The sequence below is a fragment of the Doryrhamphus excisus genome, linkage group LG11 (genome assembly GCF_037039965.1).
Source record: "Doryrhamphus excisus strain RoL-2023G ecotype Guam linkage group LG11, RoL_Dexc_Guam_v1.1, whole genome shotgun sequence".
Classification (NCBI taxonomy): Eukaryota; Metazoa; Chordata; class Actinopteri; order Syngnathiformes; family Syngnathidae; genus Doryrhamphus; species Doryrhamphus excisus.
In genome coordinates, this window is record NC_136367.1 from 20,659,863 (window position 1) to 20,679,890 (window position 20,028).

Below are 20,028 nucleotides of genomic sequence, written 5' to 3' on the forward strand. Positions count from 1 at the left end.
ACTTCAGAAGGTTGAGTAGAAAAATAGAGTGCACCCCACCCCTCGAAAAATAGTAAAAAAAAAAAAAAAAAAAGCTAAGAAGTCCAAAAATGTTGTCTTTATGCCTTACTGATGTTTTTTGTCAAGCATTGAAATTTCACACAATATTTGGCGGTCCTTGAATGCACTTTCCTTTCATCGATCATCTCACATCTTCTATTATTATTCATTACTTGAAGAGAGACAGGAGAGGGTTCTGGAGCTGCATCTAATAATTACAAGAGTCACTTTTATTGCAAATGTTGATCCAAAATTGCAGGAGAACATGCAGCATCAAGTTAGCGAGTTTGGAGGGGGAAAGGGAACAGAGACATTTTTATGGGCGTCTTGTTACTTGTGGTTTTTCACCATTTGCTGGTGGTCTTGGATGGTAACCCCCCCCCCCCCCCACCACCACCAAAAGCATGGATCTACCAAACATGTTTTTTTGTGTGTGCTTTGACTGCTGTTTGTGTTTGTGTGAGTTGAGTGGAGCTAGTACAGGCCTGTAATGTAGCTCCAGAGCTGCATTCCTACCAGCCGCCTCCTCCCTCCTTCGAAAAGATCCCCCCCTTATCAGCCCAAATGCACCAGTTTTAAAAATAGAAGGGGAAAAAAAACAACATGTCAGTGCCTGTGAAGAAGCAACCAACAATCGGTGAGCAGGGAGAATGAGGGGAACATTAAAGTGGCATTGTACCCAAGATCTAATAGCTCCGTTGCTGTGGCCTTTGATGTCAACTCATTATAAGCAGTCGAGATGCACGCTGACCTAAATGCTATATTCAGTACAATGGTTTTGTTTTTCAGCGTGAAAAGAGGCAGGGAAGTCTATACGTACCTAGACAGGAGGCTCTGAACTAAAATCTGACTCTTATCTGTGTTCCAGGATAAACTACGGCCACATCCAGGAACCCCTCCACCACGGTCACCATGATGCCTTATTGAGCCACAACAGTCCATACAAATCAGCGAGCAGACAACCATGTGACGCACGCAGTATGCCCCCTACCCCGCTGCTCACCCGCAACGCTTACAGCAGCACCCAGCTCAAGTACGTCATGTTTATATATTCTTGACAGTATGACTTTTTAGTCGTGTATCCGCTTCCTTAGCCCCTTCTCCGGCATTTCAAGGAACCTTTTAAACTGGGTTAATTTATTATTGTATATCAATGATTAGGACTCTACGTGGTTTTCGTGTCCAAGACACCTGATGATGAGGAGTACAGTAGTATGTTTACATTGATGGGATGGACATAAATAGACGAGTCCTTATGGTGCATTTCAGCTAGAAATGACAAAGATGGTGAGAAACAGGATTGTATTCCCGTACAATAGTATTGTAATGTAAAGGCAGACCTTACTTTAGGGGGGGGGCTTTAAGGGAGGCCCATCACAAAGTGAGGCGGGCTAGTGTCATGTCTATTGTACCTGCTGCTGCCGTTTAGTTAGACGGAAGAGTTAAAGTGAGCAACTGTAGAGCTCTACCACATGGAAGCTGAGGTTCATATTGAAAGCTGATGGCGTTGCTGTGGTACGACTTCCTCTTCCCCTGCAGTTTGAGCTGACAGGTTTTCACTGGCGTGTCTCTGTCATGTTGTTATTAAGCCAACGCCATGTTTGCAGCACAATAAAAGCCTTATTGGACCCATCCTATCTTGTGTTTTTAAACTAAACAGTCGCTGCATTGTTGCACTGTGTACTGTTGAGGCCCACATCGAGCTGGGGGCCGTCGGATCGGAAGGAGCGCTGTGGAGGCGTAACCCAAGCTCCACTGCGTTATTAGCAGTAAAACATGCTTGTATTCTCTTTTCATGTCTGGGCTAATAATGTGTGCACAGGCAAATCTCAGTGAAATGAAAAAGATTGTAAACGTGGATTTGTTCTTTTTTTTTTGTCCTTGTTAGATCGGAGGATCCTCCGCAGCATTTTCGCCAGCGCAGCGGGAGTCTGGAGTCCCAGTCTCAGTTTCTACCGGAGACCCAACCGCCCGTGCCCACATTCAGGTTTTCCCCAACCCGACGCAGCAACAGCACTGAGGTACTCGATGACGGCTCCTCCTACACCAGCCAATCCAGCGTGGAGTACGCCGTCCCTGGTCACCACAACCACAGGCGTAGAGTGCGAGGCCGCCACAGGAAGGACGCGTACGCCAACACGGGCAGCATGCCCAACCTGGCTCAGCCAGAGACCCACTGTTACGCCTACCAGCCCCGGACCCGACCCACCACGACTGCCTACTACGTCACGGGATATCCCAGCCATGCGGAGCCAGAGCCTTACTCCAACGGAGTGTATATGTACGGCAGCGAGACGGAAGGACACTACAGTGTCAATCAATCCTACCAGCCCGCCCACGCAGCGTATCGCGCCCACGACGCGCACCCTCGCTACAGCAGTGACGAGATGGATGGCGCGTCTCAGAACCTGTACGCGACACTGAGGCCACCCCGGAACCGCCCGGGCCTCCGGAGCGAAGAACCCATGTCGAGAAACTTTCAGAAGGCCGTCGTGGCCGAGCACCTGAGAGGCTGGTACCATCGCAACACCGCGTACAAGCAGGCGGCGTACGGCTACGACTATGACCGAGGGTCTCAGCTGAGCGTCAGCTACCAGACCGTTCCTGCCCCCCTCAGCCACAACAACAGAAACCTCTCCTACTCTTCAGGTTAGACAGTCTCGGGGCGATCGCTTAATCCTGCGCCGACGTGCAAGTAGCTAGCTAACCTAACATTCTCCATTGTTGTCCCCAGTCTCCTCCACTGGGAACTGGCACGGCCACATAAGCGCTCGCAGCATACTGGATTGCGACCTGCCCGTGCAGACGCCACAGACCTACACGTACAAGACGGCGCCTTTCAGCCACTCCGCCCACAGCAGGTAAGAAGTCACGCTTGGCTTGGCTTCCTCATCGCGTCAGCCGCTCCCTGATCCTCCTTAATCTGAGAGCTGAATGCGACCTGATTCCTGCGGAACGTACTGTAGGTGATGTCTGACGTTACTGTCAGCGCCGCGTACAGTAACTGCAGACAGAATATGCCTTCTTCCACCCTGCAACATGACAGCTGGATTTTGAGGGGCTTGAACACTCCTAACCGGCCTGGCTTTCTCGTAGATGTGGCGCCTCGCAGATTTGTAACGGTTCGTGGCACAGCCCTGACGGCCGGGGACGCCGCATCTTTTTTCCTGCAAGTTCTTCCTCTTCGGTTTCCTCCTCCTCCTCCCTTCCCTCCTCTTCCTCCTCCCCTGACCGCCAAGCGAGGCTGGTGGCCCGCAGAGGGCGCCGGCCCCGTCAAGTGCCCTCGTAGCTCCTCGTAAGTAAACGGCCACGGCCGGCGTCCGTGCGTTTGCCGCTTTCCAGACGCCGCAGTCTGCTTGCTGTCAGCGCTTTGAAGTGAACGTTGCAGCCGAGATGTTGGCATAGCGAGGCAACTGCATGGCTTCTTCGCACAGCGTGCCTGCTCCACTTCCTGTCGTTGGCGTGTCATCATCCAGTGGTCACATTCCTCTGTGGCGTGGTTTTTTTTTTTTTTTTTGCTAATGTTCCATCGTGGACTATACAGAGGCCCCCTGCCCATGGAAGCTATGAAAGGGGGGCGTGCCCCATCGGGGTCTTTAGAGAGGCGCACCATTCTATGGAGCGGGGAAATTAATCACCTGCCCCCCAAAATCAATGTCACTCCATCAAAAGAAGGCCCCAAATCGTTGTCAAGGTGATGGTCATCTGTCTTCTTCTGATGATGGGGATTGGCTCACTTTTGGCAACGGTAGGGGCGTCATCCAGCTAAATCCAATCTCTCCAAACTGGACTTTCAGACAAAAAATGGTAATGAGACTTTTACAACATGTTACCACAAATGTTTATCAGTTCATAAAAAATAAACGTCGGCCTGTCACGTTAACAAATTTCATCAAATCATTTTGACGTTCATTCTGCTATAGAACCAACACGCCCAGGTGCCGAGACCCGCACACAGAGTGAACCGTCTTGTCATCCAGCCCGCTTGGTAGCGAGAGGGAAGGAAAACAAACACGCATGAACGTGTCGATACACGAGGCCGCTGTTTATCGTGCGGTTGATTGATTTACGGGTAATCTTGACAGGCCCAAATAAACGGGACCAAGTAGTTGAAAACTCACGGACGTGAACTCCGGCGGAGGCGGAGCACTTGTGTGTCGGAGGGAACATGTGACCCCTGTGCATCGTGGCAGTTGATAGTTGATAGCTACACACATGTACGTGTGCATGTGTGTGTGTTCGGTCACGAAGTGCACGGCATGCCAGCAACAGACATGGCCGCTCTTGTCATTGTCCAGCATTCGTGCTCCAATGTGTTCCGGCTCCTTTGTGCTGATTCACAGACCTCGTCCGGATTTGCCCTTTCACACATGCGGCGCACAAGCGCATATTTTGTGTCTGGTGCTTTTTCACACCACTTGAAAGCCTCTGTGGGTTTGGGTTAGGCCGCGTCGGCGGAAAGATGATGACGAGATGACACGAAATGCCCACGTTTGCTGAGCATGTGTGAAAGAGGCCGTTCAGCCACGTAATAATCTCTTTTTTTTTTTTGTGCCCGCTTCAGATCCTACGTAGACATCAACCAAACGCACACCGAGACGGACCCCCAAGACCGGATATGCTGGCACGAGGACTCCGAGCCGGGAACCATCGTTTAGCTGCCATAATTTCAGCACGACACGTTGTCACTGTGCCTTATACTGCACTTAGCCCTTTTATTGCCCATGAGCAAGGACACCCAAAGAATGAAGGACTTTACCTGGAGTTATTCCGAGTCTACAGGAGTCAGACTTTCTGTTGAAATGCCAAACGGACTTGACAGCGAGTGCTTAAAGCTACGGCGCTGTGACAGTCACGTACCGGGATCTCCAGTGCAAACTCTGCAAAGAGCCTCCGAGGATCGAACCCGCGAGCCGCAACCGACAACTTCTCCTGCCGCTTGCATGCAAATGTGCTCGTTACGCCAATGAAGGATCAGACCAGGGACCTAACGGACCTCAGCGTAAATGAAGGAGCTCCTTGGGAGCGAGTCGGGACAAAGACGGCCGGTGAGCGGAACCCTCAGCAGCTGTCAGATAATCGCCGTTTATTTCGGAATACTCCTAACCGCCACAGCGCTTCCTGTACTCATTGGTATTCACATATCTGCGTTTCTGTCCCGTCTAACACCAGTATTACTCCCAAGAATACACACACGGTTACTGCCACTGCAGCACAAGTACTGAAGAGGAGAAACGAACAAGGAAAAAACAAAAAAAGGAAACATGGTTATTTCATCCATGCTGGAAGTCATGGAACGGTGCTCCTAATTTCTGTACATGTTATTATTGTTAACACACTGGTTGGTTTGTGTTTTTTTTTTTTTTAGAGCTTCTTGTGTATTTTGAAAAGCATGTAATATATGGTAAATAATGTTAAGCTGGTTCTTAGGAATTTGTATCATTTCATTTGTTTGAATAAAAAGAAATCAGCATTTGGTGGAAGTGATTTGTTTGCTTCCTGGGTCACATCTGCTTTACAAGAACAAACTAATCCATTTAAGTGGCGGAGGCCTGCAGGATTCAATCTAAGTCCATTAAACGAGGGAACTCGATGTGTGTTCAGCCAGTTTAGCTAATTAAATGCTCTTGGAAGTAGTACCATTAGTGGTACTACATGCACGAGGAGATGACTTCTACCTTAATGTGTTGGCTTTGAACTGCGTTGTCTTTCACAGAACGTCAGCGGCGCCTCCTTTAGCCAAACACATCACCCGAAAGCTGTGTTTTTATTGTCTTGTATTTTGTCATCCCGCTGCCGTACTGCCGTGTTGCCAGGCTGGTTTCTTGTGTTCTTAAACACTAAAGCCACCAAACCAGTCTTTAAAACCCGCCACGCCCACTTTTGGGCAGGGACCACTTGTGTCCTCCCGTTGAATGACAAGCTAGTGTTTATTGAAGCCAACCTTCCTCCTCCTCCTCCTCCTCTTCCTCCCGCTTGGCAGAAATCTGCTGTACACATGTAGGGATCCGCCCCCCCCCCATTCAGGCTCTTAACCCTTCACCTCATTTCATTCCCTGACCCGCATTTTCTGCCACTAAAAGCGTGAATTGGTTACCATGGCTCTGCGCTTCCTGAATCACCGCGAAGGAGGATTCGTACTATCACCCGGTTTCCCGGCTTTTACACATTTGGCATCTGCCTCTTGTCTTTGGGCCTCGGCTGATCCACACCAGATGCAGGCTGCACAAAGACCTCATCTGCTCAGCAGGGATTCACCCTTCATTTATCTGTGGCGGCACATTACATTAGGACCGCCACAGAAAAATGTAGTGCAACTTTTTTTTTTTTTTTTTTAGATTTGGTGCTATTTGTTTATCCTCTGTCTGTGTGGCTTGTCATTACAACTCCGTACACTAGATGGCATCCTAACTACCGCATTTGTAAATTCTCCTGTAACCTACCTGATTCACACTGCCCGCACGGGGCTCGAACATAGGACCTACGGAATGGGAGACTGGGCGATGGCGTCATCGGTTTCCGAACATAGCGGATACATTTTCCCATTCTGGAAGCCGTTATGAAAAACAACACCGTTTAAAGGCACCAAGTTTCCGTGTGGTTGAAAGGCTGAAATGACGAAACACCTGAAACCACCTGTCCCTGCCCCCCTCAGGTCAAATTGAAGATGAGTCATTTGGCTTTTTGGTTACCATGGCAATGCATCCTGTGGTGGTTCATCCTGGTCCTACTGGGGGGGGGGGTGTTCCCGTTCGTAAATACCTCTGAGCATCCTAGTGTGAAACTGTATTGTGAAAGAAAAAAGGCCTTCATTAGCATTCCTGTACCGCCATAGCTTGGTTAATAAACAGGTCACAAGCTAAGTAGTTGCATCCGATTACATGCATTCTTGGCTGCCTCTTTTTTTTTTAGCTCTTATTATATCTTTAGAACACTACAGGGGGAAAAGACCTGTTTTCATGATGGACAGAATTCCAAGAAAAAGTGCAGAATTCCTTCAAAAACTTGTTAACCTTGTTCATGTTGTGCATGGAGAGCATGCGAGCAATTACAGCACACGCATGGCGCAACAACGCAAATGTGATCAGCTCTTGTGCAGGAAGTTTGGTGTGCAGAAGAAGACACCTGTCGGGTGCGTGCACGTGCACGTGCACAGACGTGAGCAGCTGCATGGGAGAGAACAAGACCTTCCACTGTGCTAGCTTAGACATGATTGGACTTGAGCTTGTTGCCAGCAGCGCTTCGCTTCTTCGTGTTGCACGATGCGGATGAGGCTGTGGGGGTGGGTGACGTCATTGCAGCTCGGGTCCACCTGGAGAGACGCCGGGTGGATCCCGGTGGAGCTGCACAGGTCATGCTAGGTGGCTTTTCCACACATTTACAGCTCTCGATAATTGCATGAGCTTTTACGAGTATTAATTACCTGTAATCTCCACAGCAAATAAAAGTAGCTGACACGGCGCTCCATTGACGCATGGAAGTGAATGACATGACCCCACCCATTGAGCTTTGTCAAAGGTCCTGACTATAAAGCAGAGCAGTCCATTGATTAGCATTGGTGGAGCTAATAAGTCACCTGGAGGGCTCTGTCAGGATGAAACACGCTTGGGAATACTAATGGATTCAGGTTAAGACCTCACAACGCTTTCAAGTCTTTACTCCCGACCTTTGACTCACGTATTCCGTTCATTGTGACCCCCCCACCCAAAAAAGAAGCTACTTTTATTGCAAAAAAAACTGACTTTGGCAGAAGTTTACTATTTGAGTCTTGATATTTCAGATTATTTAAGACTGCTATGAAAAGGGGGGCCTTTTGTGACCTTTGGCCTCATTCAATAACAGCAATTTTTCAAAAGCCATTTTTGATGATTTGGAAAGAATATTGTGTTCCTGGGCTATATAGACATGGTATATACCCAAAGAAAGATTACACTCATTTTTCGTCAGAAAAGTATGTTCTTTATTAATCAGCATGACAACATAGGTAAGTTTCAGCAAAATATAATAGTATAATAGTAAAATAATATAATAATTCGCTTTGACACAAATAAACACAAAAAATGGATGAAATGTGAAATGAAATGTTCTTTTTAAATATTAAATATTATATTATAATAATATTATTGACGTAGTTACAATTTTCACATTTGCGCGCATGTATTAAAATTCCCTTTTGATGACTTTTTTACTTCCCGGTTTCAAACTATGGATTGCGGAGTATTGAAATAATGTGAGATTTTAAATCTTTTCCTGTGAATCTGATCATCTGAGATTAAGAATGAAGTCAGAAATGTAAGAATTGAAAAGTATTTACATGACGAGAAAAATAGCTTTTGTACTTTTTTGTTGAACCTTTTTGGAATGATAAAACTAAGTATGTGGTATTTTGGATTGTTTTTTGTGTGTAAACAAAACACACACAAAAAGCTTGGAACACACAAAGTGTTTGGAAGAGCTTCATTGTACTTCCATGATCTCCTGTGGGAAAAATAACCTCGGCTTTCCTACTTTTGTGGAAGATTTAGTGTGTGGAAATGTGTCGGAGAGATTTGCATCTCGTAGGCGTGGAATACCCTGAGGTGTTTTTACAATACATGTCTGCTGCTGTCCCAGACACACGTGAGCCAACACGTGGCTCGGGGCATCGACGCCGGAACGGTTCCGACATGCACAGTTTGGGTGTAGATCTTTGGTAAACACGAGTGTTGTCCGGTCTAGTCACCCCCCTTCATCTTGTCTTCCAGGAAGGTCTGGATCTTTTGAAAGTTCTCCTCTTGCTGACCCAGAATCTCCAGCAAGATTCCCATGGGGGACCTCTTTAGTCCGGCACATTCTATTTTGTTCTCCAGTTTATTCTTCATGTTACGGAGGCGAAAAGAAGAATGGGCCAATGTCACTGAAAGGCAAAGATTGAGCGAGGCGGTCATTTTGTACCTCCATACCTCCAAACTGTAAGAATAATGTATGTGACTTACAGGTGAGCGGTAATGTGATGGCCGTCATGAACACCATGACGCTGCCTATTAAGGATATTAGCATGTAGCTGGCCACCATGACGGCGCCCACAAAGACTGTGGGGTTCTGCCTCTTGAAGTTGTTGATGACGGCTCGGTTCTCGCCGGCCCACACCGAGCCCACAAAGACGCCCGATACCACGGCCATGGCGGTCAACATGCCCAGAGGGTTCAAGAACCTGCGGGGCACCAGAGCAGGACACGTGAACAAACGTGGGGAACAAACGGTCGCTGTCGCCACCGAGTGGTGAGATTGAGTCATTACAACAACATGGACCTTGGATGGCACAAATGGTAAGAGTTGAAAAGCCACTTTCATATTTAGTAAAGCCACTTTAGTAAAGGAGTTATATATATTGAAAAAATTGTATGAACTAGTAAGGCTCTTTTTACCATTTTTATTTTTTTATTTATTTTATTCTCATAAGTTTATAACTTTTTCCCCAACTTAATATTCCAACTTAAAATTACCATCTTTTTTTCTTTAATATTTAAACCCTATAATATTAAAATGACATTTTTTCTCATAATGTTGAGTTTATTTTAGTTTATTTTCGTAAAATTGCATTTTGTCATAGTTTATTTCTCTTAATATTTTGACTTTATTTTTCTAACATTACAGCTCTTTTTCCATTTCTGCTGCTGTTTTATTTCCGCTTTTTCTTGTAAATTATTTTCTCATTTATTCCTATAACATTCTAACTTTCCCCAAAAACTTTGTCTTACTTTGTTCTCATAATATTATGACTTTTTTCATGTCTTTTTCTTTAATATTTAAACTTCATGCTACTAAAAATGTTTTCTCAAATTAAATTTTCTTGATAGATTCCAACTTTCTTCACATTCAAACACAGGAAAAAGGAACTGTAGAAATGTAATGTCTATTGTCCTCAGAGGTCTGCATAGAACAAATATTGACACCAAGATTATTCACTTGTTTTTAGACAAAAACATTATTACTCAACTCTGAAAATGCATTTAAAACGTGAAATAAAATAAACATAACACATTTTAAAGTCCATATAAGAATGTACTTTCATCCCAACTAAATGAAGTATATCATACGTATGATGTACTCCACAACAGGTGCATTTTCCTGGCCGGGCACCGTGGCTTTATCCCCAATTTCTGTGACTAATCCACTGTTGGCAAGCCCAGCCGTGACGTCATGGGTCATGGCAGCGACCTCAGGGAGTCTTAACCTGGAATTTAACTTTCCGAGTCAATAAAGCGGACATGCTGTCATGCACTGAAGAATAGATTTTTACCATCTTTGGATTTGAACGAACCGTTGTCCTACCTTTACGTTGGAAACTGGGATAATGCGCTGTATTCATCGGAGCAAGAGAATGTACTTAGTGTTTACAAAACATATATAAGTATGTAAGAGGTTGATTCTTTGTGTGGAAAAATAAAACGCTCTTTTCATTCAAATCTGTCAACAGTCCGCCATCAAAACACTAAATACCGATTCCGCTGACAGAGCGGATGGATCAATGGAGGCGATTAAGCAGTTTGTGCTATCTGCGTTTGAGCAGCCGACAAAAGCGATCATCGGTCGTCACAATCGCAGTTATCAGAGCATGACCACATGTTGAGGAAGACTTTTGGATGAAGCGCCAACTTGATCCCAGCTGGCATTAAAAGGAAGTTCCCATACATGGAACGGATGACAGCCACCATTTTGTGTTCAATCAGCTCATTATTTGTCTGTTATGGAAAATTACTGTCCGCACCGGTGGAAAGAAGACCTAATTCCAGTTTAGATATGTCTTTCTGTGACTCCCATTCTGTTTTCCATGAACACATGATGACGGGACCGCCTATGAATGGGCCTTATCGTTCCAACTCCGGGCAGTAGATGGCACCCTTACACTGCTTCTGAATACACCTCATAAGAACCTGGTGTGCCCGAGAATAAGAAGACGTAGCAGGAGGGATCGATGTAGAAGACTGAGACTTTGTCTATGTATTTAGCGAGTATTTGGATCTATTGACTTTTTCTGGTCTCATTGTACACATGAAAACACTCAAAGGTGGCTGACGACATTTTAAAAAAGATTTGACAGCTAAACATGTTTAATTTTCAAGAGTTTTGCTCAATTAATTTAAACATTACATAACGACTACTTCTTTGCAAGGTTCATAAATAGGAATAACAGGAACACTCAAGTCAAAGAGAGCCTGTTTACCTTGAAACGTTTCTATGACGGCTGCCACGATAAAACTACGTAAAAGCGACACCAAAGTTATTAATATTCCGTTTTTCAAGAACACAAGCAAACATATAAACATTAGTGAATGAGATGGGTGACATATGTCAACAAGTGTCAGGTTACTCACCCCACAATAAGGAAAACACCGACAGCTAGCAGCAGATAATTAGTCTGATAGTACAACAAGTTGCTAACGACTCTATTATTCCATTTGGCCATATCTCTTGTGTCCGGTTTGGCGAATCTTTCCCACCCGGGAAAGAAGTCGTCCCACGGTCTCAGCGGTGCCACCTCCGCTTTGGCCATTTTACTCCCGCTCAGCTGACTAATCCGACTGACAGGAAGCAGGCGGCAGCACTTCGCGTGAAAAGACGTGACTAGATATCGCGAGATTATTTGAGTCTCGTGCTCTCCGTGCTATTGGTCGGTTGTCACGTGCACAAACTATAAAAAAGAGAAGGCGTTTTGGTCAAAAGGAATTGTGGACTACAACACCAATAATCATAAAGTATATTAAAAAAACTGGACTGTGGCGGATAAAATAATAGCGTAGAAGCAACGGACGGGGGGCGGTAGTTCATCACGGATTGCAAACGCCGTCAAAACACAAAAAGAAGAAGAAGGTTGTCACGTGACGTCACAACGCTTCCTATGTTGCTGTATACCCGAAATGTGAAGTGAGAATGACTTAAACCCTCGCTTCTGTTTCAGGTGAAACAAACTGGTTGTAATTGACACGTAATTTAATTTGATCAGTGTGTGTGTTATATAGTTTAATAGTTTGACAAGTGCGGGTTGGCCGCCGGGAGTCACTCGACAGCATGGCGACGTTCACATGATGTAGCTAGCTAGCTAAAAACAAGCAGACATAACACTGACAAGTTACTCCGCCGACATTTTCGAGAATTTTCATAATCGGCAGGTTTTTGTGATATTGTTTTGACATATGTGGAGCAGAATACTGAGACCTAGTGTGACCGGCAGGACGCGTATCTTGTGGAAAAGCCTCTTTACAATGCAGCTAAAGACAAGCGAATTCCAGGTGTTGTTCACCGATGGGCTGAACGAACTGGCAGGTGAGAACGTTGGGCTTATTAACCACACAACCTCATTTAAAACTACAATGTCATTTACACACTGATGTTTATCTCAATGCTGTTTGAGGTTGTGACCTCTAAAATGAAAGTGTCTTATCTTGTCAGGAATCTTTAAGAAGCACCAGTATGAGCTGAGAATAGCTGGAGGTGCTGTACGGGACCTGTTGTCTGGAAAGCAACCTGAAGATGTGGATTTTGCCACCACAGCTACCCCCGAGGAGATGAAGCACATGTTCCAGGCTGCAGGGATAAGGATGATCAACAATAAAGGAGAGAAGCATGGGACTATTACAGCTCGAGTGAGTCTAAGTTGGTGTATTTGTGTAAAATTGCACTGATGGTGTCCTGCCGACACTATCAACACAGTGACATTTGTGTTTTGCTTCCTTAGTCATTGTTCGTGTACTTCATCACTCCTTATGAATGTTGTTGATCCTTTTTTTATGTATACATCTTTCACAGCTTCACAACGAAAACTTTGAAGTGACTACATTGCGGGTGGATGTTCAGACAGATGGTCGTCACGCTGAAGTGGAATTCACCACCGACTGGCAGAAAGATTCAGAGAGAAGAGACCTCACCATCAACTCAATGTTTTTAGGTCTGTCTATACTGGTCAACTGAACAATCCTGCCCCGCATTTTAAATCAGGGGTGTCCTAAGTGCGGGCTGCGCTTTGGACAGCCCGCACTCCGATATCTACATGGGTTGGTTAAAAAAAAAATAAATAAATACAAAAGTGCACTGCAAACTCCAAATTATTAACTTGCTTTTCTGTCTTCATCTTTGTAGATCTTGATGGGAAATTGTATGACTATTTCAAAGGATACGATGACCTACAGAACCGAAAGGTTCGGTTTGTTGGAAGTGCTGAACAAAGGATCCAAGAGGACTATTTAAGAATACTGCGTTATTTTAGGTGAGCTGGGTCCTTGTCATGTATTCACCTAGAACTTTATAAAGGGAGGGGTTGGCTCACCTTTAAATAATATGGACGCATGTAAATTCCAAACAGGTTCTATGGAAAGGTGGCTCTGAAAGCTGATGAGCATGAGCCCGAGACACTGGAGGCCATTCGAGCAAATGGCAGCGGGCTTGCAGGGATTTCAGGAGAACGAATTTGGGTGGAGCTGAAGAAGATTATGGTTGGCAACCATGCTGCTCAGCTCCTGGAGATGATGTACAGCTTGGGGCTGGCACATTACATCGGTGAGGATGTGAGGAAAGCATCGTGGGGATCTATACAGCATGTATTTATCCATTCATACAATATATTGCTTACTTGCTTTCAACTTAACAAAAACAGCACATTTTAAAGGTATGGCGGCTTTTGTTTTACCTTGGACTGTAAGATGATTACATGTAGAGGAAACCCTGCTGATCTTTTATGACCAATCCTCACTTGAAAACATGGTTATACAAAGTACAGATGGTATTGTCTCCACCAGAAAGTTTCTCCTCTATTGATCGAGTGATGGCGTGATTGAATCAAATTTTCACTGAGGCCCTAAACGTCTCAATAGTGTCTTTTGAAAACTCGGCCACCAAGCAGAGTAATCAATTGAGCACATTTGTCAAAGAGTGTGTGTGTTAGGAGATGTGAGTGAGAAAGCAGTGGATCAATTCTTCCAGTTGTTCCTGAAATGAAGTGAATGAAGCGGTTTCAATGCCTCCACATTAATGTAAACTTTGTCAATGCCATGCTTTTAGTGGCCTGTTGGAGATGCTACATGTTTGTTTTCAGACCTTCTTGGGCTCACTTTAGGATTCGCAAAGCAAATTGAGGCCTCTTTGATTTGGTAAAAAAACATTGTCTCCCTGTCTAACCTCAGGTTTACCCCCCGATGGCAACGTTGAGGAGATGAAGCGGGTTTGGCAGAACACCAAAGGCCGCTCTCCCAAACCCATGACCATCCTAGCAGCTCTCTGCCGCAGCCCAGAGGAGGTGGAAAAGATGGACATCCGACTGAAGGTCTCCAAGGAGGAGAAGACACTGGCTCAGTTCCTCGTCAAATACAGACGAGAACTTTGCAAGAATGAAGATGAGCCAGACAGTCTGAAGCCCTTCACTGACTTCATCATAGATGTAAGTTTTGTCACCTTCAAGCAGAACGGTAGTGCAGCCACAATTAGCAGACATTAGCTTTGGGATTGCACTCGTTTTGTCACTTTTACATTGAGTGTATCGGAAGCGGAGCTTTGTGCACATCGATTTAATGTGACCAAATTACGAGTGGCCATTTTTACAGGCTCAAAATAATTTGATTGGAGCGCTAACTTTTAAAACAGATGTGTTTTTGCTTTTTTTTTCTATCTTGCGGGATAAATCCATAAAACTAAAACATGTGCACTCATCCCTTGCCGCTTCATGGTTCGAACATCACTCCCACACTCGACACTTGTTTTCTTATCTTATTTTGTTGTTGAACGTGTTGAGTGCACTCCATGGCTTTTAAAACAACCCGTCACTGTTTTGCCAGAGTCGGGAGCTGGATACTCAGAGTAAATTGTGCGAGCTGCTGAAGTACCAAGGTGAGCACAAGCTGCTGGCTGAGCTCAGCAGGTGGGCCATCCCTCGCTTCCCCATCAGTGGACACGATCTCAGGAAAATGGGCCTCCTCTCAGGCAAGGACATAGGTTCCACTTTACAGAAGCTCCGCGACATCTGGAAGAAAAGTCATTATCAAATGGACAAAGACGAACTCCTCAGTTATGTTAAGTCCTAATGGGCTGCTGCACTTTTCAGAACCTGTGTGTGTGTGTGTGTGTGTGTGTGTGTGTGTGTGTGTGTGTGTGTGTGCACATGTGTGAGCAAGAATAAGAGCTACAACTTTGTTAAATCAAGGCCGTAATAGCGCTGCTCTGGCTCGGTATTGATGGAATTGAGTCGTGTATAATGCGGACCAACAATGACAGAGACATGCATGCCTGCTGAAATGGGAATTGCACTCATTTATGTCAGCATCACAGTCGGATAGGTAAGAAAATCTGTGACTGACGTTGCATTTAATTTGTTTGCTTCTTTGCTATTTAGTCCAATACCAATAAGTTGCCAACATTGTGGCAGTTTCTATCATAATTGTTTGGCCAACAGTGACGCATGCATCTGCATTAGCCAGATTATTTACAAACATCTATCCAAAATAAAAATGACAATAGTACATAACGTCATCACTGCAGTTTTGGATCTGAAGCCTTTTTTACACAACTATCTTGCAAAAGTGTTATGAAAGCATGCAGAAGATCTGATGTTTATCCATCTTTGCCTTTTAGACAGAACCAAGTGAATTCCCTTTCTCACAGGCGTGGTCTTGCATCTGTTATGGCTCGGATACGACATTCAAAGGCAGAAAATGGCATTAGATTTTCCAAAATAAGGCATGTTTTTATACAGGCAATGTAAAATCACCTTTGAATAATGCTGTTTAGATTATGCGTATACATATTTTACTGCAAGATCAAAAATATGGGCACACTTCAAATAGATTTGTGGGAAATTAAGCTCATAGTCAACCACATATCAAGTCCTGCTGAATGCTTTCCAGATAAACTCGTTGCTTATATATCTAAACATGGGGGCTAAGCTCCCCCCTGTCTTTCAACCTATGGACGTCCCTGCTGAAATGTGGAGACCCCTTTTACATTGTGGATTGACTGTGAGATTTGCCCCTCCTCCCGTCAAGATGACGTCCTCTCCCATCACGTCTTCCCCCGGAGATGCTGAACACGCAGTGTGCTTTTTCTCGTTTTCTGTCCGGATGACCCCCAACGCTCTTCCAGTGCGCCACTATGGAACGCTGGAGTGGGAACCTTACGAGTAACATCTCTCAAGCGGACGCGCAGCCCGAGGACGAGCCGCGCGACGAGCGCTTGGCGCGGATAGAGGTGGCTCTGCTCTCCGTCATCTTCCTGACGGCCGGGCTCCTCAACTTCGGGCTCCTGCTGGTGCTGTGGAAGAGGAGGAAGCAGCTCTCCAGAATGCGCGTCTTCGTCTTCCACCTGTGCCTCGCCGATTTGGTGGTGACATTTTTCCAAGTTTGTCCGCAGCTGATGTGGGACATCACGGACCGCTTCGTGGGTCCGGACGTGTTGTGTCGCGCAGTGAAGTACCTGCAGGTGGTCGGCATGTTCGCCTCCACGTACATGATCGTAGTGATGACCATCGATCGTTATCAAGCCGTCTGCCACCCCATGGTCACATTCCAGAGGCACAGGGCGCGCTGGAACGCGCCCGTGTGCGCAGCCTGGTGCGCCTCGTTGCTGGGTGGCATCCCGCAGGTGTTCATCTTCTCCCGCGTGGAGGTCGCCCCCGGGGTGTACGACTGTTGGGCCAGGTTCGTCTCGCCGTGGGGCTTGAGAGCCTACGTGACGTGGACCTCTATGGTCATCTTCGTCTTGCCGGTTCTCTCTGTGATCGTGTGCCAAGTGCGCATTTGTCGGGCTGTGTACTCCAACCTGCACTTGAAGTCGCACCATGTCGAGGGGCAATCGAGCAGCAGGGCCTGCAGCGGGGCGGGGGTGTCCAAAGCCAGGGCGAAGACGCTGAAGATGACCATGGTCATTGTGCTCACCTACATCGTCTGCTGGACCCCTTTCTTCACGGTGCAACTGTGGTCCGTGTGGGACCAGGACGCACCCATTCAAAGTAAGGACAATTACCAAGAACCCATCCAACCCAAATACATCGGTTTAGAAATACAACCTAACCATCTTCTGTCATAAGCAAGAAGGTGTCCAAAAGTGTCCAATAAGACCTTAGGTACACTTTGTTTGAAAACAGAGTGTTGTAATTGCCACAGCTGATCCCTCCTGCTACATGTTCTTATTCTCTGGTAGACCAGGTGTGTTAGGAAGTGTAGTTACAATGCCATCTACTGGAATTGTTGGAACAACACGCTCCCATGATGTATAGTATTTATGATTAGGGTCAAACAGTGCCAAATTTATTTGTGGCGGTTAAAATGCACTTATGGCGGGCGGGCACAGATAGATGAAGCACTGGAATTGTTAAAGGTGGAAAAACGGAGCCAACTCCATATATTGTTATCCTATCTGTGCAGTATTTTGAAGAGCTCATGATCTAGTCGTATACATTTTAAAACTCGGTTTTGCTATAATATTTTTTATCACGTGCTTCCAGCTGCAACCTTCACCATCCTGATGCTGCTGGCCAGTCTGAACAGCTGCGCCAACCCTTGCATCTACCTGATGTTCAGCGTCAGGTCCCCCAGGAGGCTTGTGGACGTGGTGTGCAGAGGCCGGTCTAATCAGCAGGAATCGATGCAAGAGGAAGCGACCATGGTCAGCTCGCTTTTCATCAACCTCAAGAACCTGTCAGAACCGAGACATTTACCTGCCCTGAGACCGCTTTATGGCGTCAGAACAGGGACAGGGCAGGAGGCGTCTTAGACCATGAGACTGTAAATGTCCGGAAATTGTCCCTTTCCAGTAGGGTTGGTTTTCCAGCGGCTCCACCAGCGGCTCCACCAGCGGCTCCACCAGCGGCTCCACCAGCGGTTCACTGACTGATTGCCAAATGTCATTTTATGGTGTATGAACGTGAAAGAGTGTTTGGTGGTGGTTCGAGAGCCTGCATGGCATTAAATGGCAGCTTTTCAGTCGGACTACTCTGGGGCAGCTGTGGATACAGATATAGATAACCACCACCAATTTGTGACTGAGGAGGGAATGAATAATGGGTTCAATTCATGTAAAGCATTTGGGTGCCTTGAAAAGGGCTACATAAAATCTAAACCAATATTATTTTTTTTCTACATAATTTTGTAACCAAAATGTGTGATGTTTTGGCGTAATAAATCCTTTGAGTGACATATTAGTGGGATTTTGCTTTGTTGTGCTATGTAATCATGTCGATGGTTTCCTGGCACGTCACTGTGATTTTCTCTGGAGTGCAAATGCGTGGTGTTTTGTTAATATATCGTACAATATGTGAGTTGAAAATGTAGATTCTTACTTACATGATTGCCTCAGTCCCTGCGATTGAGGTAAACGGTTAGTGGCGAAAATATGAAAACATATTTGAAAATATGTGCCGTTATGATGTTGGTTAATAAATTGTTCATGTTTAACATTTCTGCTCGTGGCACTCTTTAAAAAATTAGCGTGTGATTAAATGTAGCTGCCAATTACGATGCTGGATGGGCACCTGAATGCACCAGGGTAGCCGCAGCATGGAGAGTTGACGAATGACGAGGGAGTGAGTGAGTGAGTGGAGGAGTGTAGCCTGCAGAAGGTTATTATCGTAGGGACATTTTAACATGCACACCCACGGTTCCAAATGTGAAAATTATAAATAGTTCATAGTTTAATAGTTTTAAGAAAAAGTTCATTGTGTTATATTAGTAAATAAAACATTATTTTGATGTCTAACAAGCCTTTTTTGTGTGTTTATGTTGTATCGTTGAATCGAAGTGTCACAAAAGGAAAAAATATTTGTGTTAAAGTGAAAGTTATGCTTGAAATGTATCATTTCACAAGAAGCCGGTTTTATCCCTTTTCTAGTTGGGAACTGATATTTCCCTGAAACTTACATATGTTCTACTGCTGATTACCAAAGAATGGAAACATTTCCATCGTTCTAATCTTTTCTTTTGGTTGGTTTCATGTTTATATAACTTTGATTAGCATGGATTCAATATTCTGTGTGCCTTGATAGATCAGTCTAAATTGTGTAAATGGCCAGTGCTGACGGATATTCCACTCGTATTTCTTAGTTGATTTATCTATAAAAGCAGTATGACAAAAACGTTCTATTAAGTGAGTAATTTTTTTGTGTTAAAAATCTCTGAAGAAGCAGAGAAAATGAAAAGTGCGAACGCTACAGACAATGCGTGAAGACAAATGGACAAAAATGAACAAAAATGAAACCAGTACACTGGAACGATGATGTGATGTGCTACAAGTGTGGAATGAAAGCATAACAAAAGAGACACCGTACTTGAATAATGTGCCGTTATTTTCAAAGCAGGACACACAAAGAAGCCGTGTGATCAGGCAGCGATAAAGACCACCTCATCAAAGCAAGCTGGAGACTCGGGCTTTCGATTTGGCAGATGGACTGTTATTACACATAAGGGAATTGCTCAACACGGCGCTCCATCTCCTGGACAACACCTACGACAACACACAGCACGGCCACGTCGAGCACCACACATGCTAGCGTACCCTCAGCAACCTCAGCATCGGCGTCAAGAAGGAATGGGATTGATCAATTATTTGAAAAACCTTCAAATATCTGCAAAAGTGGCTCCACAAACCCAGGCTTTATGCTCAAGATGCAACTGGACAAAACCCAACATCCACAATCAGTCTTCATCAGTCCCTTTGGAAGTGGTTATCAACGTACTCTATCAAGTCCGGTTTAGCGCTTTCAGGTTTGACGCCATGTGATTCTACTTCCACTGAAAAGAGAAGTGATCCCAGCCAGTGTAGTACGTAATTATTATGGCGTGTTTTGAGGAGTTCCCAGTGGTAACTTTCATAGGCCATAGCGTGGTCCCGACCAGGCTACGATCGAGGCCTCAGTCACCATGGCGATACATGAAGATGCTTTAAAAGAGAGCGACTTTTCACTCAGCACAGCTCGGGAAGTTGTTTTGCGTTGATGTTTGGCGTGCCGATGGACGTGGATGCACCTCGCAT

The 20,028-nt window shown here is 45.3% G+C and overlaps 4 protein-coding genes across 12 annotated transcripts in view; 3 read left to right on the plus strand and 1 right to left on the minus strand.

Moving 5' to 3' along the window:
• Positions 1-5,515, plus strand: part of frmd4ba (FERM domain containing 4Ba) — a 34,180-nt gene extending 28,665 nt beyond the window's left edge. For 4 of the 5 annotated variants that reach the window (XM_078794416.1, XM_078794415.1, XM_078794418.1 and 1 more), the window contains 5 exons: positions 908-1,072; positions 1,928-2,688; positions 2,774-2,900; positions 3,136-3,334; positions 4,604-5,515. In XM_078794416.1, the coding sequence (XP_078650542.1) occupies positions 908-1,072; positions 1,928-2,688; positions 2,774-2,900; positions 3,136-3,328 (1,246 nt within the window). In that variant the 3' untranslated portion in view covers positions 3,329-3,334; positions 4,604-5,515. The remainder of the gene's footprint in view (positions 1-907; positions 1,073-1,927; positions 2,689-2,773; positions 2,901-3,135; positions 3,335-4,603) is intronic. The other variant, XM_058052508.2, reaches the window with a different exon arrangement.
• Positions 5,516-7,985: 2,470 nt separating this feature from the next.
• Positions 7,986-11,624, minus strand: arl6ip5a (ADP-ribosylation factor-like 6 interacting protein 5a). The gene is made up of 3 exons (XM_058056431.2): positions 11,397-11,624; positions 9,015-9,232; positions 7,986-8,935 (listed from the first exon to the last, which is right to left on the minus strand). Exons 1-3 carry the CDS (start codon positions 11,573-11,575, stop codon positions 8,754-8,756), a joined length of 579 nt encoding a protein of 192 aa, XP_057912414.2. The 5' UTR covers positions 11,576-11,624; the 3' UTR covers positions 7,986-8,753.
• Positions 11,625-11,784: 160 nt separating this feature from the next.
• trnt1 (tRNA nucleotidyl transferase, CCA-adding, 1) lies at positions 11,785-15,859 on the plus strand. Of its 5 annotated transcripts, none has more exons than XM_078794421.1 (9): positions 11,785-11,946; positions 12,227-12,345; positions 12,472-12,665; positions 12,829-12,967; positions 13,159-13,285; positions 13,382-13,575; positions 14,199-14,452; positions 14,847-15,116; positions 15,153-15,859. In XM_078794421.1, exons 1-8 carry the CDS (start codon positions 11,921-11,923, stop codon positions 15,090-15,092), a joined length of 1,299 nt encoding a protein of 432 aa, XP_078650547.1. In that variant the 5' UTR covers positions 11,785-11,920; the 3' UTR covers positions 15,093-15,116; positions 15,153-15,859. The 5 variants fall into 5 exon arrangements, with proteins under 5 accessions (XP_078650547.1, XP_078650546.1, XP_078650548.1 ...); XM_078794420.1 differs by having other exon boundaries at positions 11,787-11,946; positions 14,847-15,131; positions 15,179-15,859; XM_078794422.1 differs by having other exon boundaries at positions 11,787-11,946; positions 12,254-12,345; positions 14,847-15,859.
• A 5-nt stretch (positions 15,860-15,864) lies between these two features.
• On the plus strand, positions 15,865-18,466 carry avpr2b.1 (arginine vasopressin receptor 2b, tandem duplicate, 1). The gene is made up of 2 exons (XM_058055333.2): positions 15,865-17,011; positions 17,507-18,466. The coding sequence occupies exons 1-2, from the start codon at positions 16,156-16,158 to the stop codon at positions 17,773-17,775; spliced, it is 1,125 nt and encodes a 374-aa protein (XP_057911316.2). The 5' UTR covers positions 15,865-16,155; the 3' UTR covers positions 17,776-18,466.
• The last annotated feature ends 1,562 nt before the right edge of the window (positions 18,467-20,028 follow it).

Bases quoted from the DNA above. Each gene is read 5' to 3' on its own strand.
- arl6ip5a (XM_058056431.2), bottom strand. From the start codon at position 11,575: ATGGCCAAAGCGGAGGTGGCACCGCTGAGACCGTGGGACGACTTCTTT. The intron at 9,233-11,396 runs GTGAGTAACCTG...GGTGCCCCGCAG, and splicing joins GGTGTTTTCCTTATTGTGGG to GTTCTTGAACCCTCTGGGCA. The intron at 8,936-9,014 runs GTAAGTCACATA...TTTGCCTTTCAG, and splicing joins CATCACATTACCGCTCACCT to TGACATTGGCCCATTCTTCT.
- avpr2b.1 (XM_058055333.2), top strand. From the start codon at position 16,156: ATGGAACGCTGGAGTGGGAACCTTACGAGTAACATCTCTCAAGCGGAC. The intron at 17,012-17,506 runs GTAAGGACAATT...ACGTGCTTCCAG, and splicing joins CCAGGACGCACCCATTCAAA to CTGCAACCTTCACCATCCTG.
- trnt1 (XM_078794421.1), top strand. From the start codon at position 11,921: ATGTTGCTGTATACCCGAAATGTGAA. The intron at 11,947-12,226 runs GTGAGAATGACT...TATGTGGAGCAG, and splicing joins CTGTATACCCGAAATGTGAA to AATACTGAGACCTAGTGTGA. The intron at 13,286-13,381 runs GTGAGCTGGGTC...AATTCCAAACAG, and splicing joins AGAATACTGCGTTATTTTAG to GTTCTATGGAAAGGTGGCTC.